The sequence below is a fragment of the Mastomys coucha genome, unplaced genomic scaffold (assembly GCF_008632895.1).
Source record: "Mastomys coucha isolate ucsf_1 unplaced genomic scaffold, UCSF_Mcou_1 pScaffold22, whole genome shotgun sequence".
Classification (NCBI taxonomy): Eukaryota; Metazoa; Chordata; class Mammalia; order Rodentia; family Muridae; genus Mastomys; species Mastomys coucha.
Genome location: NW_022196905.1, coordinates 168,774,837 through 168,800,582, shown reverse-complemented (window position 1 = coordinate 168,800,582; position 25,746 = coordinate 168,774,837). Strand labels below are relative to the sequence as shown.

General features: G+C 48.1%; 1 protein-coding gene across 1 annotated transcript in view; it reads right to left on the bottom strand.

Annotated features, from left to right (window-relative positions):
* Positions 1-10,981: 10,981 nt before the first annotated feature.
* Positions 10,982-25,746, bottom strand: part of Eif4ebp1 (eukaryotic translation initiation factor 4E binding protein 1) — a 15,132-nt gene continuing 367 nt past the window's right edge. The window contains exons 2-3 of the mRNA XM_031339447.1: positions 12,896-13,075; positions 10,982-11,439 (exon numbers count right to left, since the gene is read on the bottom strand). Of these exons, the coding sequence (XP_031195307.1) occupies positions 11,408-11,439; positions 12,896-13,075 (212 nt within the window). The 3' untranslated portion in view covers positions 10,982-11,407. The remainder of the gene's footprint in view (positions 11,440-12,895; positions 13,076-25,746) is intronic.

Genomic DNA, 25,746 nt, shown 5'->3' with positions numbered 1-25,746 from the left:
CTGGGATTAAAGGCATGTGCCAGCTTATTAGAAAAAAAGGGACAGGTAGAATTAACTCTTATTAAAAGGATAATCAAAGGTAGAAACCAAGTACTGAGAGAGGCAAAAATGGGGAAATGACTCCATCAGAAAGAAACACCGTCATAATAAATGTTCCCATGGTCAAGATGGGAAGTTCTGATGACTTCTTTTTTCTCAGATTCACTCCCTTCTCCCTCTTATTCTTCCCACCCTTCAAATGCACAGCACCTTTCTCTTTAATTATAATTGCTACATAGGCAATATATGGCTGCCCTCTTGGGACTGGCTAACCTGTCGGCAGTTTTGTCCCTGGTGAAAAAATAATTCTCCCTCTTTCAGCAACCATGAATTGCCTGTAGCTCTTCTTCCAAGGGTAAAGCCTTGTGAGATTTCACACACAAGCCCATCCACTTTGGCATGTCAAATGATGTCATTTGTTAGGTCTTATTTGGGCAACCACATTGCTGAGATTTCCTGGGTCTGCTTCCCTATCTTGTGTGTGTGTGTGTGTGTATAAGACACCATCTCAAAGCAGATCCTCTGGCTCTTACAATCTCCCAGCCTCTCTTTCTACGATGTTTCTCTGAGCCTTGGGTGTAGGCATGGTGTTGTAAATGTATAGGTTGGGGCTGGGCACCTCACAGCCCATCATTGCCCTCTGCATTTTGACCAGCCGTGGTTTTCTGTGACAAACTCTGCTGCAAGAGAAGCTTCTTAGATGGTGGTGTGTTGTTGTTATTGTTGTTGTTGTTGTTGTTGTCTCTTGTATATTCTTCTTGGGGCTTATGGGGTACACCATGGCACATATGTTGTCTGAGAATAACTTGTGCTTGTGCCATCAGCCTCGGCAGCACACATCTGTGCCAGATGAACCAGCTCTCCAACCATCCTCTGTCTCTGTGTATTCCTGAAACCAACTTTCTGTTACAGGAACAGTTAGAAACTTTTTTTTTAATCTCTCCTATTCTGCTCACTGTCTCATTTTCTTTGCAGAAGTTTCTCAATTTTTGTCTCTTTTTTAAAAACCAAATAGGAGATATATATGTTTAACCAAATAGGTATATGTTGCAGGAAGAATAAAAAAATGAATCCACCCCGCAAACTCTCTTTCCTGCCGAACCACCTTCTAGTGCTGGTACCGTCCAACCACAACACTGTGTCCCGGCAGGTTCTTGCTATTTTCTCCCAGCTAGCAGCAACATCTCGCTCACATGCAACTCTTCACACACCCCGACATTCATTCATCTAGCGCCTAGAACCTGGTAAAGCATGACTCTTAAGGCTTAATTATCTAGTCAGGTTTATATAATAATAAGATCACAATTACAAGATGCCAACTGGTTTATATAATAATAAGATCACAATCACATGATGCCAATACAATAATTTCAATGCCAAATGATAAACACAAGGTTTTGACTCAATCTAACCTTGTAAAAACCTTAGCCTGGTTGTTATAACCACGCAGGGTCTGAATCGTCATCTTCCTCTGCCTCCATGATGACAATCTTCTGCCTTCCTCTCTCTGCCCTTTTTCCTCCTCTACTTCTAGTTCCACCTCTCTATTCTTGTCCAATCACAGGTCTGTCACTGCCCTAATGTGATTGGACAGAGAAAATGCTGCAACATTATATATATATATATATATATATATATATATATATATATATATATATATATATATATTGAACCTGTGTTCCCTCAAATGTGTGAGCTGGACTAGCAAACAGTAGAACATGGACAAGCAAAGGTCTGGGTGTGGGACTCAATCCCAGGGTCTTACATGCTGTACTACTGAACCACATCCCTTCCCCACTGCAAGTAACATTTGTTAATTGCTGGGTTTTATTTTTGATAATTTCCATAACATGTATCCAATGTATCCTAAATATGCCCCCCAATTATTCTCTCTTAGCCCCAACTCCTACTTTCATGGTGTGTGTCTGTCTGTCTGTGAGTGTGTCAGCTTGACACAGCCTAGTTATCTGAAGGAATCTCAATTGGGGATTGCCTCAATTAGATTCGTCTGTAGGCATGTCTATAATCACTTTTTCTTAATTGTTAATTGACATAGGAGAGCCCAGCCACCCTGGGCTATGCCATCCCTACGTTGGTGAGCCTGAGCTGTATAGGAATCCTAGCTGAGTAAGCCAAACAGACTGAATTCCTGCCCTGACTTTTCCTCACTGATGTACTCCATCAGGAAGAATAAGCCGAATAAACTTGTTCTTCCCCATCCGTGTTTATTGCAACAACAGAAAGCAAACTAGAACAGTCCATCATGGTAGGGGAGGTGTATGGGAGCAGAGGTGCGCTGTGCTGGTCACACTGAGTGCACTGGGGAAACAAAGGTGAACGGTGGTGCTCAGCTGGCTCTCTTCTCCTCTTTCTAGTCAGCCCAGCCCACTGTGGGCAGCATGATTCCGCTGCATCCTAGCATGGCGCTGCCCACATCCGGGGTGGATCTTTCCTCTTCAATGAAAGTTCTCTCTCTCTCTCTCGAAACTCCTCAAGGACACACACCCAAAGGTGTCTTCTACATGACTCTGGATCCAGTCAGGTTCATAATGAAAATTTACTATCCTAACTTCTCACACACGAAGTAAGAGATTTTTCTTAGTCACAGGCTGCTACCAAGTTTCACCAAAGGATCCAAACCGCATGGCCCAACGGCCTCTAAAACCTGCAGCAAGTCAAGCCCAGATTCTTTGTATCTGTTATAGTAACACTTTAACAGCTACGTAACACTATAACGTGGCTTACAGTTAACTAAGGAGCAAACTAACAAAAATCCTGAAACAAGCCACATGAGTAAGCAGAGACCAGAAGAAAGGAAAAAAATCCAAGCCCCTGCTTCGCTGAGTTGAGGGACTGTTCAGAGAAGACGGTATCTCGATCTCTCCTTCAAAACAAAGGTTCCAGTCACTGCATAAACTGTAATAGTTACTAGCCACAACTTAAGTTTTTGTGATTTGGTTCTTGGCCCAAGACCAAGAACCCTCACAGCCCTACCCCACAGTAAATCTGAAATCTGGGTAGACTATAGAGGTGACCGGTTAGTTCCATGACAACCTGAAGACAGCTGGGTGGCCAGTTGACAAGCCAAGCTCATGACCCCTCTGGTGGCGCATAGTGTCTTGCTCAGTGCTCACCCTCAGCCCCAGAGAAACACGGAGGAAGCTGCCAAGTCTAAAGTGAGTAGTCAGGAAAGAAGCAGGACCCTCAAGAGCCAAGAGGCAGTAAATGAAAGTTTTGATTCCAAGTTGTCCTGGTTAGTCAGCTTGTTTTGTTTTCTTTGTTGTTAGGTTTTTTTGGTTTTTGTTTTGTTTTTGTTTTGTTCTGTTCTGTTTTGTTTTTGTCAGCTTGGCCCCAAGAAAAAGTCATCTGAGAAGAGAGACCGTCAACCAAGAAAAATGCCTTCATGAGATCGGCTTGTGGGCAAGCTCGTGGGACATTTGCTTGAGTGGTAAATGATTTGGAAGGCCCGGCCTTCCGTAGGCAGTGCCAGCCTGGGCAGGTGGCCCTGAGCTGTACAGGAAAGCAGGCTGAGCAAGCCATGAGGAGCATCGGAGGTAAGCAACGTTCCTATGTGGTTGCGGTTTCAGTTCCTGCTTCCAAGTTCCTACCTTGAGTTCCTGCTCTGACTTCCCTTACTCAGGGACTGATCTGGACATGTAAACTGAAATAAACCCTTTCCGCCCAAGTTTCTTTTGGTCACGGTGTTTTATCACAACCATAGAAATTTCAAACTAAGACATAAATAGTAACAAGGCCATCCTGTGAACAAATGGACCTGTGTATGACCAAATGGAATTTCTAAATATTTCCAGTTCTTCTAGAGAAGAGAAAGGTTAACCCTGTCTTGTTCTTTGGGCTTTAAAATCTTCCAAACCAAGGGTTGGAAAGGTGGAGAGGTGAGAGAGCAGATGATATGCCAGACACACTTAGGGATCCCACGCTGAAGTTGGTCCGGAGGCATCTGACAGCAGGATTGCAAATGGCAAATGCGATAGTTCTATCTACTGAAGGAAAACATCATGTTACTATTACTCCAGTCAGACTCACCCAATGTGTTAGTAAATTAAGAATGAGACAGAGTTCATCAAACTTAAAGAATATTTGAATACTGGGGCTGGGCTTCAGCTCTGTGACTGAGGGCATCCCTGTAGGCACAAGGTCCTGGATTCTCCAGCACTGAAACACAAAGGCTTGTGTTGTATATTTCAGCTGAGAATAAACTTCACTGTGTCCTGCCCCGCCACTGGGGTGCCTGGGGTACCACCTACACGCCGCTCGGGGGAGGCAGAACAGGTAGGGGTGGTCCAGTCTGTGTTTTCCTTCACCAGACTGGAAGAGAAACGTCAGAATCTGGGACAAATGTTGTAGTTCCTGGTCTCCTGTGTACCCAGGGGCCAGCACCAGCGTACAGCTGGGAGTCCAGAACAGGGGTCTCAGTCCACACTTCCCCTCAGGGAGTCCACATGCTGGGCAATAAAGGGGAGAGCCTGGTAAGGGAAGGGCTGAACCAGTCTGATTCCAAGTGTGCACCAAAAGTAGAGAGGCTGGCAGACATGGCCTTCCCAGTGGCAATTCTTGATTCCTTACTGAAGAGATGCTCCTTGCTTGTTCAGACTGGTTTAATTGATGATGGATGTAAAAGCATATGCTTTGTTCAAGGGGATCTAGGGATTAAACACCTCTTGCAGAAAGGAATGCCCAGGAAGGGAAGCTCATTGGTGGAACGCTTGGGACCTATCTAGATATCTCATTCGCATGGAGAACTCCAGGTGTTTGTGCTGTGTGACTCAGTGACCGTGGTCCTCAATGGGGTGTTGTCAGAGCAGTTAGAGGCAGGAAGGCAGGGAACAACTCCACTCCTGTTGTTCTCAATTCTGAGATTCCCAGGGTGTACTGGCTGGTTTTGTGTGTCAACTTGACACAGGCTGGAGTTATCACAGAGAAGGGAGCTTCAGTTGGGGAAGTGCCTCCATGAGACCCAAATGTGAGGCATTTTCTCAATTAGTGATCAAGGAGATAGGGCTCCTTGTGGGTGGTGCCATCCCTGGGCTGGAAGTCTTAGGTTCTATAAGAGAGCAGGCTGAGCAAGCAAGGGGAAGCAAGCCAGTAAGGAACATCCCTCCATGGCCTCTGCTTCAGCTCCTGCTTCCTGATCTGCTTGAGTTCCAGTCCTGACTTCCTCTGGTGATCAACAGAAATGTGGAAGTTAGGTAAATAAACCCTTTCCTCCCCAACTTGCTTCTCGGTCATGATGTTTGTGCAGGACTAAGACACGGGGTTTGAGCTCATTCAGCCTTAGCATTCTTATGCCTGTCTCACAACAAGGTCCTACATGCCCTACACCTCATATATTCTCATGACAAGAAAAAAAATGATCATTTTAATTGTTACACATTGTATATATAACTCAAAACACCACATCACATTGTCCCTGTGCTGGCTAGCTTTTCTAATCAACTTGATAAGCTAAAGTCATTCTGGCAGAGGGGACCTCAACTGTGAAAATGCTGCCATCAGACTGGACTGTAGAACAAGCCTGCAATGTATTTTCTTGATTGATGACTGATGGGGGGAGGAGGAACGGGTGCTAACTCACTGTGGCCACTGCAATCCTGAACGGATGGTCCTGGGTTCCATAAGAAAGCAGGCTGAGCAATCTATGGGGGCCAAGCCAGTAAGCAGCATCCCTCCCTGACCTCTGCTCTAGTTCCTGCCTCCAGGATCCTGTCCCTGATGATGCCCTTAAAAGCTGTAAGCTGAATTAACCCTTTCCTCCCCACACTGTGGTTGTGGTGTTGTAGCACAGCAGTCAAAACCCTAAGACAGTACCGCACAAAGGCATACAATACATTGGTTCAAAACTCTTTTACATGTTGTGGTATTGAGGCTGGTAGGGCTCTTGGGCTTTCTAGTATGCTGGAAATGTCACGGGGAATCAAGGGGTTCAACTGGGAAGGCAGAAAACAGAAAACGGGCCTGAATGGGGATCTGGGTTTGTTCTTGAAAGGCTCGGCTCAGAAAGCGAAACTGGGCTACACAATCCCAGCAATTGGGAAATCGAGGCAGCAAAATCGAGAGTTCAAGGATACTCTGAACTATATGGGACCCTGTTGAAAGGAGAGGGGAGGGAAGGAGGAAGGGAGAGGGAGAGAGGAGGGAGAGAGGAGAGAGAGAGAGAGAGAGAGAGAGAGAGAGAGACAGAGACAGAGACAGAGACAGAGACAGAGAGACAGAGACAGAGAGAGAGACAGAGACAGAGAGACAGAGACAGAGAGACAGAGAGACAGAGAGAGAGAGAGAGAAAGAGATTATATTCACGATTCGATGCCAATCTGAACCATCCCATAAGACAGAGTAAAGTATTTTTTACCATTGAGATCCTGATTCGCTCTAGAACGCAGTCTTTCTTCTTTGATTTGAGCATTGACTGTCCTACAATGCCTAGGAAAATGTTTACATGCTCTGGTCGGGAAGAGTCACACATGCTTCCAGCTGCCATGGAAGGAATCAGTTGGCTACTGAAAGCCTGAGTGGTGGGCCAATCAGAAGGCAGTTTGGCCACAGGCCAGTCCAGTTTGGTCCAATAAATAAACAAGATCTTGTCCCAAGCCAAGGTGGGGGTTAGAGGGTAGCTGGGCCACATTCTGAAGCGCCTACCCCCACCCCCACCCCTGCTACTTGCGGGAAGTGAGGGTCCAGTGGCATATTAACAGAAGGACTGCAGCAGAATCCTTAGGTCTTCAGTACATACAGCGCCTTCGCTTTCTCCTAAAGGGACTCTAAATGAAATAGCTGTAGCCAAGAGACCCGTGTATTTCTTACTTTGAGAACCTCCTCCAGCAGGGGGCAGCACTTACCCAAGTACCGAGATGACATCAAACTCTGCTCTGGGGTTTGTGGAACAGAGATCTCTATTGCCTTCACTGAGGTGCTGGCTCTTCCTGGGCTTAACTGTCCTACAACAAAAGGGTGTGTGTCCTGAGGGAGTGGGGAAATTTGGTCCAGAAGAGGACAGGTTTGACTTCCCAATGAGAGTCCACAAAAGGAATCACACAACAGCATAAGCCCCTAATGGTTCTATGAACCTACGAAGTGCTTCATACACAGCAGGCACTCACTCCTCAGCAACCTTAAGCCCCTGCTATCCCGGTTCAAACCCTAACCCAAGAGACCACTAAACACCTGGATGGCTCTAGGTCCCTCAACAACTGTCTCACTTTGTTGTGATAACGCTAACTAACAGCTGTCTGCTAAGAGTTCCGAGCCTGAACGTCCCTGGCTTCCTGTCCGTTCAGCGTGTGCACCCGAGCTCTGAGGCTTAACCAACAGGAACTGGAATTCTAATCTTGATACGCATTAGCCACGGCCATCTATAAAACAAGAATAAAATCGCTACCTGCCGAGTACTTGAAGTTTCAGGTGTATAAAACCACTGTTAGGGCTTTTCTGCTGTCCCAGCAATTGAACTCCATTGTCATCTAAATGGACACGATACCCGACACACCAACTGGCACACTAGCTTCCTTCCAGGTACCTTTGCTGATTGTGGTGATTTGGATGTGAATGGCCCCGTAGGCTCATATATTTGAATGCTTAGTCATCAGGGAATGGCACTACTTCGAAAGGATTGGGAGGTGTGGCCTCGTGGGGGTGGCTCCATTGCTGCGAGTGAGTCATTGAGGGTGGACTTTGAGGTGTCAAAAGCCCATGATGGGCCTAAATGTGTGACCTCTCACCCTCCCTCTCTTCTCCCCTCCTGACAGTCTCTTCCTGCAGATCAGGACGCAGCTCTTCACTACTGCCGAAGCACCATGCCTCCCACGCTGGCTGCCATAACAGACCAAGCTTCTGAAACTGTGAGCAAGCTCCAGCAGTGGCCATGCTCATGGTGTCTCCTCACAGCAATAGGACAGTGACTAAGTCACTAGCACTTGTTCTCCAGTCTCCACATCCCTCCCACTGTCTATCCTTACTCTGTTTACCTTGTCCCGGTTCTGTGTGTACACTTAGTGAGGATCCCTTGGATTCACATTTTCCCGGGTATTTGTTTAGGTTCTCGAGGGTGACGCGCCACTGGGTGTAGGGAAGACTTGGCACACATTTCTTAAAGGTGGCTGGAACCTTCTGCAGTCCACTTACTGAATCTCACCCTGCCTGAGACAATGTGGCAAAACAGACTTCTTTGTTGGTCTTGTCTCTGGCCTATCCTCCAGTTGCTAAACATCACACTAAAAAGTACCAGGAGGGAGGAGGAACCAGCTAGGATGCTGGGCAACCTAGAAGACAAAGGAGTCAATAGCTCCCTAGAGGTTGGACAGTTGCCAGTTCAGGTCCCTACCCTGCACCCATGCTAACCAGGCACATTCCCCAGGATTGCTTTTTGCTCTCCTGGCTGTGCAATTTCTAACAGTGTACCCTCTGTGCATTCACATGTGCACATCTGTGTATGTGCATGTGGCATGTGGAAGCCAGGGATAGACGGCTAGCATCACTCACATGCAATCACTCTCCACTTTCTGTTTTTTTAAGACAGGATCATTCACTGAACCTGGAGCATGCCAACTGAGGTAAAGTGGACAGGCAGCAAGCTCTTCTCTGCCACCCAGGTGCTGAGATCAGTGTGCCATGGAGCGGTGCCTCACGATTGCAAAGGTTATTGCCCCAGCCTCAGAACATCCAGGACATTTTGCCTCTGGCGTCTACATCAGCACAGCCCATTCTCTACTGTCCACCAGGCTAGACCACTTCGCTGAAGCTTGTAAAGCTTGTCACCTCCAATATTTACTCCAGCAAACTTGTTCTCGGAGACCTTAAAACACAGGCCACTCGGAGTCCAGGAAGGGCCTGGAATCAATTTTTTTTTTTTTTTTTTTTTTTTTTTTTTTTTTTTTTTTTTTTTTTTTTTTTTTTTTTTTTTTGAGGCAGGGTTTCTCTGTGTAGCCCTGGCTGTCCTGGAACTCACTCTGTAGACCAGGCTGGCCTTGAACTCAAAACTCTGCCTGCCTCTGCCTCCCAAGTGCTGGGATTAAAGGTGTGAGTCATCACCCCCAACCCCACCCCCCCAACCCCCACCCCCTTGCCCATAAAAGCAGATTCTTAAACCTGCCTCCATTCAGAGACCAGGCACAGCCTCCGGGCAGTGGATAATCTCAAATGCTTATTGACATTTCCTCTCCATTAGGCTTTGTAACTTGGGAACACACACCGTACCTTAAAGCGTCTTTGTGTTTCTGGTTCTTGGAACCTGTCTACAGTGGCCCAGTTAGCTCTTCAAATGCAAACAGTGGTTTTGGTCACAGCAGAGCAGGCATGCCAAAATGGATGGGTTTAAGAGGGCATTCCGCAAACCATTAAGATCCCAGCACATGGGGATGTCAAGATGAACATAGCAGGCTCATCTCTCCAAAACTTTCCTTCCCCAAGAACAAGTGCTGGGTTGCAGAGCTTTGCCACCACACAGTACCCAGCAACAATCACTGCTGTAGAGACTGGGCCTTTCTCCAAAGGATATATTTCTCCGAAGGAAAGCTACGAACCTCTACCCTGTTTTACAGCTCCTGGTCTACCACAGGTGTGCTGACTCTGAGGAAATGGGAACTGCCCTAAGAGTACATACACTGGTGACCAAGACCTCCAGTGAGATGCCAGGAAATGCTGGCTTAACCTCACATTTAACCTAGATGAAATTCCCCTGCGGTGGTAGCTCCTCATGACAGGCCCCTAATTCCACACTCAGTAGGAGGACATGCTGGATGTACGCAGCCAACACAGCAAAGCGCTGTGTCCTTTCGTATATTGCCACACGGATTCCAGCTTCCTGTGGAAGGGGCTGTAGAGAAGGTAAGCAGATCTGGCCACAGAGGCCTGCCACTCCACCACGGCAAACTAATGAAACACTATTGATGCCAAACCTGCAAAGGGCACTGCCTCCTGATCAGCCACTGTCTCTTGATCCAGGGGACCCACCCTTCAGTAGGTCCCATCATGAGACACCTGCCACACCGGTCACAGTCTAGCAGTCAAGACTCATAAAAGTGTCTCTTTAGCAATTGGTAAGTCATATTCACACACACAAAAAAAGTACCTGCTGTGTCCATAAAGGGATCTGTGACACCCCACCCTTACTCATCTCGGCTCCCCAAGATCGCCTGACCCTCTATAACACTGTGTTTGCCTCCTCTCATTCCTAGCTACACCATTTCCTCCAAGCTCCACCCTGCCAGCCCACATGGACCACCGGGAACCAATCCTATGCAGTTGACTTCACACTACCTTTTTTTAATGGGTACATGGTACACCTCAGTAAGACCCTATTATCTCCTCTGCATACCCCTACAGCAGCACACAGAGAGATGACTGACAAAGACTGCGTATTTGTGGACCAAAGGCTCCACACGGGCCCAGGCTCAGGGGAAAGGTGACCACCTCGCCAGACAAAGGTAACACTTGCTACTAAAAACAATTACAGAGCAGCGGGGCTCTGGCCCAGGCCCATAGAGGACTGGCTTATCTTCAGCCAGACTTCTAAGACATGCTCTGCTGACTCAGCAGGCGCGTGTAACAATCACATGAGATAATGTAAATGGGGCTGGCGAGATGGCTCGACTGCTCTTCCAACGGTCCCAAGTTCAAATCCCAGCAACCACATGGTGGCTCACAACCACCCGTAATGAAATCTTTCGCCCTCTTCTGGTGTATCTGAAGGCAGCTATAGTGTACTTACATATAATAAGAAATCAATCTTTACGCCAGAGCAAGCAGAGGTCTTGAGGTCAATTCCCAGCAACCACATGATGGCTCACAACCATCTATACAGCTACAGTGTACTCATATACATAAGATAAATAAGTCTTTTAAAAAAAGATAATGTAAAGGAAAAATACACCATAAGCACTGAACAGAGAGTAGTAACTGTTGTGTCGTCATTTCAAGTGGAAAACAGTTCAGACAGGGCCCAGCGGTGGGCCTAGGGTAACTGTGGCTTTTATTTCCTCTCAGGGAAAGAAGTAAAGGGTGGCTTTCCCAGGTACCCCCAACCTAAGGAAAGGTGGGTGTGCTCCAGAGGCTGGGGCTAGAATTGCTGGATCGTTCTGACAGACTCCTCTGTGTCCACTCGCTGGCACTTGATGCAGGGAAGGTGTGGGTGAGAGTCATTCCCCTGGAGTAGCAGCTTGGTATCAACAGAGGCACAAGGAGGTATGTGCTGGTGTTCACAACATGGAAGGCAGAACGGGTGCCCTGAGTGAGGAACGGGACTGGGTGGCCAATCCGCACCCAGTGTCTGCCTGGTACAAGGCCTGACCGCTGGGGCTCTCCTCCCAAGAGCCCCAGGGGCACAGAGGCATCACTGTGTCCTATGGCTGGTCCTTTAAATGTCCATCTCAAACTGTGACTCTTCACCTGTGGAGAGAGGAGACAGACAGCCAATAAACAAGTAGCAAATGGAAACGCTCCGGGCTTAGAGGCCAGAGAGAAGACATGGTCTTTGTTATTCTCATAGGTCAAAGTGGAAGGGCGCATGCTGCCAAAGAGAAACAAGAGGCGTTGACTAGGCTAGGGGAGCAGCTTCCTCAAGAGGGCAGTGACAGTGCTGGATTTTCCGTAAATCCGATTTTTAATACGTGGCCCAAGAGGTGCAGCTTTGTGTCCTGTGTCCCGTGTCCAGTTAAGGAAACTTAAAAGTACGCCTACACCACCACCACTACCACCGCCTAACTCTATACAGGGCAACCAAGCCACCGTTCAGGGTTAAGAGCTAAAATACCATCAGAAACTAGGAGCGAGGTAGGTGTGCCAGCAGGGTAAATGACAGCCTCCAGTTAACAGTGACAATTCCGGGTGTCGTGGCGCCTAACTTCATCCTCTGTCATCTTTAGTTTGAGGTGAGAAGGTAAGGTGAGAGGCTCTGTGCAATGACTGGGGAAACCCCTCCACCCGTGAACTTGTGGCAGGGACCCACGTTGTGTATCTTGGTAACCACTTGTCACACCCCTCTCTGCAGGCAGTCAAATCCGCCTTCTTATCGCTATTCACTTCCCCGATGTCAATCTCAGTCTAACAAGGTAAATGGTGTCTGTCTCGGGCTGCTGAGCTCCCAGGGTAATTAGGAATCCCATTGTACAGGGCCATGGGGTGTCAGCAGCTCCCTGTTTGAGCCTGGAGCTCTTCCTTCAGGGTGGAGACGCAGACAGAGGTGGTCCCGTGACCGAGGGTACCTGGACATGCTAGCGCAACCCGGTCCCACAGCAGAGAGTTCAGATCCTCTGCCACAAAAACCCACAAGAACACCTTCACACTGGCTGCCAGGGTGGCTGCTTTGATTGTTTCCTTCAGGAGGAGGGGGAGCCAGGAAGGACCTAGATATAAATGTCAAAGCTTCTATGACAATAGGCGACATTGTCTGCCTGTCTTCACCAATAATCCACTTAACGACCAGTAACCTATCAGGAGGTACCCAGGTTTATTTTTTCATCTTGCAGACGTGGAATTTCCTAGAGGGGAAGTACACCGTGTCTTTGATATCTGTGGTAGTCTTGCATCAAGACTATCGCTGCTATGTTCCAAGACTGGTACTTTGTGAGCAACGATACAGGGAGGCAGGCTGATGGAAGGTGCTGGGGAAAGCCACTGTCACTTTTTTAGATGAGCTCCTAATTACCTGACGTATGAGATCCTGGAGGTCCTTGGAGCTTTGGAGGGGGCAAGCTGGCACCAATGAGAGTCCGCTTCCCACCCGTGCCCCACCCTCTGGGCTCTCCACAGCTGCACCTCAAAAGACCATCACCCTCTCCCCAAAACGTGCAATTCCTGAGAACAGACAACCCTCCTCCCAGCCCAGGACCCGGACAGGACTCACCGCCTGCCCGCTTATCTTCCGGGCTGCTGTGCAGGTGGCTCTGGCTAGCTTGCATGGGAGGCTCATCACTGGTAGGGCTAGTGACCCCAGGAATGGTTGGCAGGTCCTTTGGGGGTGTTTTGGCCACAGGTGAGTTCCGACACTCCATCAGGAATTTCCGGTCATAGATGATCCTGGTTCCTGGTGGGGAAGGTGTAATGAAGGGAGCTGGTAAGGCCTCCTGGAACCCCTTGCCCGTTGTGTTTCCTACTTCCTGTGAAAGAGTGGCCTTGGCCTTGGCTGAGGCAGCAGGTTCCTTTACACAATCTTGACCAAGGGACCTGGCCAACCTGACCACATCCCTGCTCCACTGCCTACCCTACCCCCCCAACTCCCCTACTCCCACCTGGGGAGCCCCTCCTCCACGGAGTGCTCACTGCCCACCAAGATGCATCTTTGTTTTCTCAGAGCTCTGCACACCCTATGCTATAGTCCCTCAATCTCTCGCACCTCCCTCAATTCTCCCTGTCAATCACACGACAAGCACAGCCCATAGAAAAGGTGGCCACGCTGTCACCGCACCATCTCCTCCTACAGAACTCCAGTAGGTCCATCATCTACGACAGAAAGACAGTGAGTCCCTCCCTGCAGAGACTTTTTCCTGCCAGGTCTCTGCAGAAACAGGAACCGCTCTATCCGATCCAAAAAGGACTTCGGCTGAGCCCTTCTCCAAACCTCACTACATCGGTCTGCCGGCATCACCCTTTAAGGGCTGGCATGAACGCCAGCCCCACTCCACCCGACCTCCTACAACCTTTTCGTCTTCTTCCCCAGGGTGAGGGTCAGTCTCAGTGAACTCTTCCCTAGCAGTAACCCATACACAGGACCTCCACCCAAGCAGCCGCCTGAACACCACCATATAAAGTAACGTTTCCCGAAGGAAGGGAGCAAGATCATTCCGGGAGACCCATGAGGTGATAGAGAGCAGATGAACTTACCCACAGCTTCTCCCCCCACCCCCCACCCCGTCCTCTTACACAGCAGCTCGGCATCGGTGATCTATTTTTAACCCCTCATCAGCACTTACTGAATGCTTTCTTCCCAACAAGTCTCAAGCCTTAGTTTCCAAGCCTCCGACAGACAATGGCATCCAGCTGGAATTTAAAAACTGCCTTTGCCTTTCTATTTATAGTTATACTCTGCAGATGACAAGTGGGTCTGGTTTCTCAAACGCCATGGCGGTAGCCAGTTTCTTTTTTTTTTTTTTTATAGAGACTATATACATTACTAACTACATAGTATATAATGTTATATACCACAGTAATGAAAATAAATTAAGGGCTGGCTAGATGGCTCAGCTGACAAAGGCACCTCCCTGCCACCAAGCCTGGTGCCCTGAGTTCACAACCTGAAACACGCATGGTAGGAGAGAATCAATTCTCACAAGATGTCTTCTGGCCTCCATATGAAAGATGTAGGATGCATGCCCCCACACCTAACCTATAGCCATTCTTATTCATATCCTCTCTCTCCCCCTTCCCTCCCTCCTCTCTCTCCCCCCTCCCTCCCTCCTCTCTCTCCCTCTCTCTCCCTCTCTCTCCCTCTCTCTCCCTCTCTCTCTCTCTCTCTCTCTCTCTCTCTCTGTGTTCCTCTTCTTCTTCTCCCTCTTCTCCTTCTCCCTACCCTATCAATAAGTACATAAATAAATGTTTTAAAAAAATAAATGAATGAGTCTTGGCTTGGGATTAGCACAGAATTGCTGACAGCTCCTGAAATGTCCTTAAGCACACTGCTCCTATCTTCTCCTATTTATTGAAATGAATGGCTTTCTTGCCATTGATGATGGTTTTGTACTACCTGGAGGATGACCTATGAAAACTTTCCATTTTAAATGAGTAAGTTTATAGTAAACCAAATTAAAAGAATAGATAGCTAGCAAGAAGATGGGTCAGCAGATAAGAAACAGTATTAAACCAGCCAGTCAGCCAGCAGAAACCAGCTCTAAGGCCAGCCAGCTGCAGTCACAGCCAAAGCAGATGGTCCCCTCGGGGCAAGGCTTCAACCAGGTGAGCCTACCAAACAGGAGACAGAGGAAACATCGTCCATCTGCACGTCCACAACATCCGGCAGAATCTGAGTACAGGCAGCTGGAGCCCCCATTGAGCCTTCTCTCCAAACCATGAGGTGGTACTGCCCACAGTGAGCGAGGGTCTGTCCTCGGTTAACTCGCCCTGCAAATGACCTCAGCACTCCCACAGCTGCATGTGCCACCCCAGGGCCCTGGCTGTCCTGGGGCTTGCCACATAGATCAAGATTCTGACTGCAGGCAATTTTTTTAAGCATGGTATAAACAACAGTGAGCCTGGTTGCCATTGGTTCCCCCCATAGCTGTTCTCCAGGGCATTTTCAACCTCAGGCTGTTAGGCCCGCTCTCTTCCCTCTGGTCACACAGGGGCCAGACACTGAGATAAACACACTTGGGTCTGAAGTGGGAGTCGGTAACCCGGAGCCTACAGCCAGCTTATCAGTCATCCGAAACAGCACAGAACAATTTACCCACATAATGCACATCACAGATTATTATAAGAACAAAACACCAGCCAACTGAAAACGAATATGCCCAGTGTCGTACGGTGCCAAACATTCAGCCAGGATAATCATTCTTTGTAAACAAGGTCATCTCCGTATGCAAACTTGCTTTTGTCATTAATAGACAGTCAAATTATATATGCCCCCAAAAAACTCTTTAAATAAATTTATGATTTTATCAGTGTTTGATATGCATACCTACTTCATATACCTACATACCTACATACATTAAAAACTCATGCTAGGTAGAAAAAACTCAAGCAAAGAAGTTTAAGAGGTCCTGCTGGCCAGGCGTGGTGCCACTCCCAGCACTCAGGAGGCAGAGGTAGGAGGATCTGAGTGCCAGGTCAGCCTGGTACATGGCAATTTCCTGGATAGAAAGGGGTAGATAGAGAGACTCTATCTCCAAAAAAATATGTAGGACCCAGGGGAGGCGTAGCTGCGGGAGTGCATGAGGTCATTTGCAGGGAGGATTAACTGAGGTTAGACCTTCACTCAGGCACCAACATCTCTCTTCTCTCTGCTTCCTGCCCACCCTGAAGTCGAGACCTGCCTTTGCCACAAGTCCCTGCTGCCATGATGTTCTGCCCAAGGGCAATGAGTCAGCTGAATGGGGACTGAGCTGAGAAATCTGGAGCCAAAATAAATATTCTCGCTTTAAGTTTTCCTGTCAGGGATCTGGTCAGAGTAATGAGAAAAGTAAGAAGGTACAAAATAAATAAACATATAAATAATGTTGAGGTAGGCAGAGCACACACACTGTGAGTCACAGTCCAGTTGTGGAGCTGGAATACAGAGCCTATTGGGTGCTGGGGTGAAAGTTCAAAGTTCAGATTAGAACTGCCTGTGGACTAAGGTTCTTTCTCCCTGAGTCTGGATAGACAGCTGTCTCATTTGCTAGCTCTACTCTGTGGGCAAGGTACTACTCTCTCTACCTGTGCCTCAGTGGTCTCTCCAAGACCTCAAAATGGGCCTGCTCATTTACCATCATAGCAACCTCACCAACTTCCGGTGTGCATTTGAACGGTGGCCCTCCCGTGGGACCCCTGCCCAAACGCTAACAATCACTCTGTCCAGTAAAGGTTTAGGTGGACAGGCTGCCACCAGTTGCTCAATCCCACCCACAGCAGGACCCAGGTCGAAGTGGGGGCGCTTCAGAAGGAATGTAAGCAACCCAGAAAGAGACTAGGGAATAGTGTGGGGCAGGAACAGGCACCCTCCATCTCTCTCAGACACACAGAATATGGAAAACATCATGAATTTAGGTATGGCCTTTGGGACTTTTAATTCCTGGAATGCGTGAAGTATAGATAAGTATTTACTCCCAAGGCATGGTTTAACACTGATGCCAGTTTTCCTGGACACACACAAGTGAGGACACATTCCCCAAGGATCTAGTTTTCTCACCTGCCAACCAAGGGTGTTACCCTGGGCTCTCGGAAACTATATTTAAAGCACTAGCTATCAACACCTATTTTTAGGATTCCTTAATGTGCAAACCACATGGGACTTGTGCACAAGTCCTGGACTCAGACTGGGAATCGCCTACCTAAAAACCTCAATTTCTGGGTCCCAGTTCTTTCTGTGCCACGCGAAGAAAATGAGAAAAAACTCACACGCCAAAGGAGTGTCAGCAAGACTAAATAAATAACTCATACCAATGTTCCTGAGGGCTAGAGTCGTCGTTCCACGGAAGAACATCTGCTTTACTTGCATAAGGCTTTGGAGGGATCAAAGAATAGATAAAAATAAGCCAGCCATGGTGGTATGTGCCTCTCTAACACAAACGCTGCTCAGGAGACAGAGGCAATTGGATCTCTGTAAGTTCGAAGCCAGTCTACAGAATGAGTTCCAAGACAGCCAGGACTATGTAGAGACCCTGTTTCATTAGACAGACAGACAGACACAAACACATATAGAGATGATGGATGGGTGGATGGATGGGTGGGTGGATGGATGGGTGGATGGATGGATAGATGGCCAGTCTCAAGCAAGCAGAGTAAACTTATCAGAAAGACTTTTATGAAGAAACAGGAATGAGGCACAGTGATGCACACCTATACTCCCAGCACTTGGGAGGTGGAGACAGGAGGATCAACAATGTCATTCTTCCCTACACAGTGACTTTTCATGGCCACCTTGGGCAAAAATAAATAAATAAATAAAAGTAAAATAAAGCAAAACAAAAAAAATAGCCAAGCAGATAATGTTATCTCTCTGGGTCTTTATGAAGCTACCAGATACCAACTAAGTGCAATCCATCAGGGGCAACAAGCCGCTACCAGATACCAACTGTGGGCAGTCCATCAGGGGCAACAAACCACCTTTCTTCTTAGAGGCTCTGACAGGGGCAAGGCTTTCACAGAGGCTTTTAGAACAAAATGGCTGAAATTATTCTAAGGCTGGCCAAGGGCCTCCCCCTTTGCCAACCTCTCCCCAGATGCTTCAGAATGCACCAGTGCAGAGGGTGGGCGCCACAAGCCATTACCAAGAAGGAGTGCCCTGTTCTTCAGGACTCTCCCAAAACATAGCAAGTGCTAGCCCAGTAAGAGTGGGTGGGACCTGTTATGGGCTCTGAGTTCCTTCAAACTCAAGCCTAAACCCCAGCACCTCACAACATGGCACTTGAAGAGGTCTTTATAGGGAAGGTCAATATGAACCCGTTAGAGTGGACCCTGATCTGGTGTCACCGGAGAGTCCTCAGAAGAGGAAATATATACACAGACCCACAGATGAAAGACCATACGCTGGCTCTCCTGCCTTCTTGCTATCGCCCTGTCCTCTAGCCCCTCCCCCTCTCCTCCCTCTCTCTCTAAGTGCTCATGGCTGGCCTCTATTCCTCTACAATCTCTCTGCCTTTCTGTCTCTATTACCCTCTCAACTACCCTTCCCATGCCCTGAATAAACTCTACTCTATACTATTTTAAAGAAAGAAAGGAAGGAAGGAAAGAAGAAAAGAAGAAAGGAGGAAAGAAAAAGAAAGAGAGGAAGAGAGAAAGAAAGAACATACGCTGGCAAGAGAGAAGGTAACCATCTGCAAGCTAGGAACGGAGGCCTCAGAAGGAACCAACCTCACTCTGGCCTTAGACCTCTCCTTACCAACAGTAAGAAACTAAGCTTCACCACTTATGCTAGCTCGATGGCAGGGATTTCCCTTTTCCGGTGCTTGGGTTTAAACCCGGATTCCATACACACTTGTTCTTCCACTGAGCGACAACTCCAGTCCGAATACACACTCTCTTCAAGTAAGACGCCTGCTCTGAGCATTTCTTTGAGTGTTTTCTGACAGGGTCTCATGTGAGCCTGCCCAATCCACCCTCGAACGCAATATGTAGCTGAGGGGCTGTCTCAGTTACTTCTCTATTGCTGTGATGAGACACCACCACTAAGACAACTTACAAAATAAAGCATTTAATGTGGGGCTCAGAGTCCATGACCATCGAGGTGTGAAGAATGGCAGCAGGCAGGCAGGCATGTGATGGGTGGAGCAGTAGTTGAGAGCTTTCAGACTTATATGACAGAGAGAGCTAACGGAATGGCATGGACTTTTTTTTTTTTCCTGAAACCTCAAAGCCCATCCCAATGACACACCTCCTCCAACAAGGCCACACCTCCTAATACTTCCCAAACAGTTCCACCTGCTAGGGACTAAGTATTCAAATGTATGCATCTCTGGCAGCCATCCTCATTCCAAACACCCACACTGGCCTTGAACATCTGATCCTCCTGTCTTCATCCCCAAAGTACTGACATCATAAATGTCAGTTTCTCAGTCTCTGCAGCCAGCTGAGAAACCTGCTTTTTAACCTTCACATCGTATGCTGCCAGCCAAAACTCTAAACGGACTGTACCTCCTCTCTTCTCATCCTCATTCTGGACTGCTGGGCACACCTGACCCAAGCCAATGGCTACTGCCCAGAAAATCCAGGCCCTCCAAGTTACAATGAGAGGGGTGTGTTGGACAGTAAGCATAAGCTCTACAAAGCAAGAGCCCTAATGCCTGCCGTTCAGAAGCAGGAAAAAAAAATCAAACAAAACAGAAAACATACAACAAACAAACAACAACAAAAACCAGCGGCTCACACACTTGAGAAGTATCGGTAAGATGAGCATGTAGAGTCAGGCCACCCTGAGTGGGTTACAGACCTAGCTTGGTCCCGTCTCAAAACAACCGAGGCCATCCCATCTTCCTCCCGCCCCCACTTGAAGCTGGACTGCCCCCAAAAATCCCATGCCTCTGCCCTGGGTTATCATCTGCAGGGTTCAGAAGTCCACGATACCCTCAATGATTTGAGCCCCAAGGGGGTGCTCCCAGCCTCGCACCAGGGGCCGTTCCGGGCGGAGACCCAGGCCTCAGGAAGGAACCTAGGATATCCTAAGGGGATGCTTCTTCTGGCCTCCGTTTAGGCCCCTTCATCTTCATCTTCTCCCTAGTGCTAAAGATCAGCCCAGGGCACCACACAGGCTAGGAGGGCACTGCGCCACTAAGCCACAGCCTGCACGCTCTGACTCGTCACCTTCTGAACGCCACAGCCTGCACGACTCATCATCACCTTCTGAACGCCGGACCTGGCATTAGGTCCTGGGGTCACAACGACTGCTCTGGAAGAACATCCTGTCTAACCCGAGAAACGAGCATGCCAACAGACACGTGGCTGTGATTCACCACGGAGAAAGACAGCTGAGGTAAGACTCAGACCACAAGGTAACGGATGTTTTTGTTTGTGTGCCTAAACATATGGGGATCCTATACACAGAAATGAACGCTAAGGGGGAAAAAAAAACAGTCTCTTTAAGCAATCCTCGTTTCTATTCTCTTCTAATTCGTTTTCCTGAACAGTTAATAAAGGCTCATTTGAAAAAATACTTCAGTGTTTTGTACCACTAAATGAAATGAAATTAGCACCATCCTGTCTGGCTCCCTCCACCTAAGTCACTAATGGCTTTTGCTGTTATGGTAGGGGGAATCCCCCGCTCACCTTGTTAATAATGAATACCTGCCACTTTGGGGGGATATTGGAAAGAAAAAGGCAACCTCCGAAGGTCACTAAAATCTAGAGGATCACCCCCTCAGACTGCCATGTATCATGGAGACAAGTTCTGCTGGATATCAAACATGTTCTGTGGCCCTGGGGCCCACATACAAAAACACAAAGCAGATCGCTATGGTGAGGCTGGAGAGATGGCTCAGCGATTAAGAGCACTGGCTGCTCTTGCTGAGGTCCTGAGTTCAATTCCCAGCAACCATATGGTGCCTCACAACCATCTGTAATGGGATCCAATGCCCTCATCTGGTGTGTCTGAAGACAGCTATACTCATATAAACAAAGTAAATAAATAAATCTTTAAAAGAAAAAACACTATGGGTTCAGAGCTGAAGGGCAAGGATGTCTATGAAATCACTTCATTCTAAAGATATGCCCTTGATTCTTAGAACCATGTCTCCCTTCAGCTTTACTGAACTATTAAGTAAAACTGGCAAATAAAAATATCATGCACTTAAGCTTGATGTCACATGCCTAGCACCCCAGCCCTCGGGAGGCTGAGGCAGGAGGATAACCAGTATTGAGGCTAGCCTAGGCTATACAGTAAGATCCTATCTTTAAAGAAGAGGAGGAAGAAAGAAAAAGGAAAGAGGAGAGAGAGAAATAGAGAAAGAAAGGAGGCAGAAGCACCTAGTCAAAGTACACAAAATGATGACCTGCTGTCACACTAGGAAATGTAAAATAAATCCCACAACTAAAGCAGTCAGCACATGTCTCGGATGTCTGTTTGTGCGCGGAAGAATATGGCTAAGGTTGCTCCTAGCTAATTTCTAGTAAACACCACAGGGTTAATTATAGCCACTGATGAGTACACCCCTAGAATTTATCCCTCTCATAACTGAAAGTCTCTGCCAAACATCTAGCCTCCTAACTCCCAACATAGCCATTATCTCTTACACTTGATATGCATCCTCCAGCCTTCCTCCCTCCTCCCCCTCCCTTCTTTGTGATGTTAGATCCTCTTGCAGAGTTGGCCTTCACTGAGTTCCCCTCCGATCCTCCATGCTTTTTTTTTTTTTTTTTTTTTTTTTTTGGTTTTATAAGACAGGGTTTCTCTGTGTAGCCCAGACTGTCCTGGAGTCAGGACTCAGGCTGGCCTCGAACTCAGAAATCCTCCTGCCTCTGCCTCCCAAGTGCTGGGATTAAAGGCGTGCGCCACCACTGCCCGGCTCATTGATTTATTTTTAAAACATTTATTTATGTACTTATTTAGAGGGTAGGGAGAAGGAGAAGAGGGAGAAGAGGAAGACACACACAGACACACATGCTTTTATTTTCATTTGGGGAGAGGTTCCTGTGGAAGCCAGGAGAGGCCACCCCAACAGCTAGAATCGCGGTGTACAGAGGTCCAGGAGCATCCTGTAGGTGCTAAAGGACAGTTACCTTTCCAAGAGCCATCTCTTCAGCCCCATGCTTGTACCCCATGTTGGCTAGATCTTCACCTGCATCCCGACCCTCCAAGTCACACTATCTTCCTAGTTAGGCATGCCTTCAAAACCAAGAGGCGGACGCCGGGTGGCGGTGGCACACACCTTTAATCCCAGCACTCAGGAGGCAGAGGCAGGTGGATTTCTGAGTTCGAGGCCAGCCTGGTCTACAGAGTGAGATCCAGGACAGCCAGGGCTACAGAGAAACCCTGTCTCAAAAAAAAAACAAAACAAAAACAAAAACAAAAAAACCAGGAGGCAGTCTAGAGAGATGGCTCAGCGGTTAAGAGCACTGACTGTTCTTCCAGAGGTCCTGAGTTCAATTCCCAGCAACCACATGGTGGCTCACAACCATCTGTAATGGGATCTGATGCCCTCTTCTGGTGTGTGTCTGAAGACAGCTACAGTGTACTCATATAAATAAAATAAATAAATAAATAAATAAATAAATGGGACCATGCAACGTGGCCCTTCCCAACTAAAATATTTGGAAAAAAATAAAAAACAAGAGGCTTCAAAGGGAGTTTGGAGTGCTCTACCCCAACCCCTTCCAATTCAGTAGTATGTTCTGGAACCTAATGCATATTGTTTCAAACACTTTAAAAAGAAGCTCGGGTGCATGTGGGATGGGGACCATCCTATCTCCTGGCCACCTCAATATCCAAGCTCTCTCATTCGGTCCTTCATAATATTCTCAGCTGTAACTCCCCCTCTATGACTAAGGCCTCAGAACACCAAGTCACCAGCAGCAGCAGCAGCAGCGCCCAGCCCAGCCCACCTCCCCCGTCCCAGCACTGCCAGAGTTAAACACTTGGCAGCCACCTCAAGGTTGGCTTCCCAGACAGACACGTTTTTTTTACTTCTCTGATAGGGTCTCACTATGTAGGTCTGGCTGACCTGGAGCTTACTATGTAGATTGTAGACCAGGCTGGTTTCAAACTCACAAAGATTCTCCTGTCCCTGCACCAGGACATTCAGCTTTACCACTTAACAAAACAGTGTCATTAACACCTGCCACCCTACCTGCCTGCCTGCCTGACCTCACCCAGGTACGATGAGGCATGACCACCCAAACAACTTCCGTAGGTTTAGAAGTCAAATATCCATGCTGGGCTGCATGTTCACTAGAAGATCCTGTTCATGACATGGTTGGCGATCTTAAAGACACCAAGGTTCAAATATACTCGTAGGACGCTCCCTTCAGAAATGTCCTAGGTCACCAAAGGGTTAATGACGACTGACCAGAGTCCCAGGAATGGAGATGGTTCAGGCCACCTGTTGTGTCCTGGTCTCCAGAAGCAGCTGCTTCAAAGCCATCCTCAGCTGAAGTGGCTTCCTGCAGTATTTCTTGAGGTGGAGCTTGAAGCCCCTACAAGTCAGTCACATGCGCCAAGGTGTGTAGGAACCTAAGTTCAGGAAATGGCAGCCTGGCCTTATGCCTGGATGGAATCTACTATGCCAGACTCCTAAAGATCTGAAAAGGCAAGGAAAAGAAACTGTGTGTGTGTGTGTGTGTGTATATGTGTGTGTGTGTGTGTGTGTGTATGTGTGTGTGTGTGTGTATGTGTGTGTATGTATATATATATGTGTGTGTGTGTATATATATATGTATATATGTGTGTGCATATATGTGTGTGTATATATGTATAAATACATACAGATATACATACACGGGTTTTGTTTGTGTGTTGTTTATCCCTTTCCCCTATAATTCCTGAGTACTCAAAATGGAATGTGACCCAATCAAACATATATAATGGTTAGGCAAATGACTCAGTCCACCTTCAAGCTCATGGGCTTTATATTCCTATAGATCCAGAGGACAGAATAAATCTCAGGGTGATTCACTGGACCTTGGTCTCCCAGTCGGGCCCCTAATATATGTATGAAAATTCAAAAATTAGATGGATTTGCAGGGAAGAATAGATGAGGGCAAATAGAAATAGTCCAAAAGGTATTCACCAGCCAGAGACAGTAAAGAAAACCGAATGATGGGGTGGCGCGCACACTGTTAACCCCAGTACTACCTGCACGCAGGAGGCTGAGGCAGGTGGGTCTCTGTATAGCCCCAGCTGTCCTGTAATTCACTCTGTAGACTTTTACACTCAGATACTCTCAGATTCCGTTTTTAATTGGGGTTCTAAGTGATGAGAAACACTCTGGGGCAAATGGGTCGTCAAGCTTCTGCACTTTAGCAAAGGCAGCCTGGAATGAACGGCCCTTGGGTCAAGAACCCACCCCTTAATTAAATGGGCTTGCTGGCTTTGGCAGAAATAAGCCAGACTTTCCTCGAGCTATGGACTGTGTAACACACACCAACAACTAACAACAACAAAAATCTGACAAGGGCCGGCTGGCTTTGGGGACCTGGCACTGCTTCCTTTCAGTGAAGAAGCAAATGCTCCACTATAAGGAAACCCCTTCCTTTTCAAAGACAGTGGGAACTACCTGGTTTACTGGGTTACCACAGTGAGAAGTGGATCGGAGTTCATGACCTACAAACAGCACTGGCTATTGCTACCCAGCTAACCTGTCCATCCAGAAAGGGAGAGGCAAGAGAGAAAAAACGTTTCACAGAGCCTTTAGGTCCGACTCGGTGCCTATTTAAAAAAAAATAAAAAAAAGACTCAACTCTCTGTGGAACTTAGAAGCCAGGAGGGATGAAGACCTCCAGTAACAGGAGGCCAGAAGCCTGCAGAGAACTTTTCCTTGGGCCATTTCTAAAGAGAGGGAGAACGCTGTCTCCCCCTCACCTGCTTGCTACTTCTTGCTGACTCTAGGAACACAGCGTGATAATGCATAACAGACACGTGCTCAAAGAGCGAGGCCTTGGTGCTGTGTTCTGAAGATCACAGAACTGAGTGGACACTGACTGAGCGCCAAGATCCCTTCATCGGTGCCTCGGTTCTAGGATCTGGCTGTGCTCCCTGGTGCAGGGACAGCTGCCCGAAAGAATAGGCATGGGGCCCGGCTGCGCCAGCACTAGCCCAAGGTTCATCACCGCGCCAGGATTTCTCTTGTTTTTGAGTTGTAACAGGAGTAGCTGGGGGAGGAGACCGGGGAGGGGAGAAGCGCAAAAGTGGGTGGGAGCAGTGCGAGGATTGGGAGGGAAGTAGTGAGCCACGAGGATTTCATCACGCAAACGGGCGGGTAGGTTTCATCAGCGTCTGTACTGGGGCTCCGGAGCAAGCTGGGAATGCCTGGTTCCCGGAGGCCGGCCCCCACCCGCGCCATCTCAGCTTCCTCTTCCTCATCCTCCGCCACTTGGGCGAATTCAGCGCTGTGCCCTCCCCCCAGGCCCGAGGAACGTGTGGTTCTGCACAACACCAGACGTGGCCCCAGCAGGGACCTCTCTCTTAACAGGGCTGCATGCCACAGGTGGCAGAGACGTGCTTCTGGGGTAGGGGAGCACCCTCAGCGTCCAGCCTCCATTAACGTGCGAGTGCCCAACGCCAAAGAGGGTTGCCCCGGGAAAGGTTAAAAAAAAGTGTGCAGGCGTCATTTACTCCAAGGGAGCTCAACTAAACTTAATCTCCAGGCCAGCTCTTTCCCTGATCCTGTCCCACTCCAGAACTGCCCCGACACCCACAGAGGCCGCCCTTAAGCACATGGTGGTCCTGGCAGAATGCCTATCTGTATGCTTAGGGCACTCTGCTGTGTCTCCCAGGAAAAGGCTAATAATACAGTTTGCAGCCGGTCTCCAGACCACGCTCCACCACACCCAGAAGGCGGGCAACCCAGACAGTGACCCTTCTGCTTTCCCGACGCCCCTTGCCCCCTCTGGCTAGCTACCGACACATTCCCCCCCCCC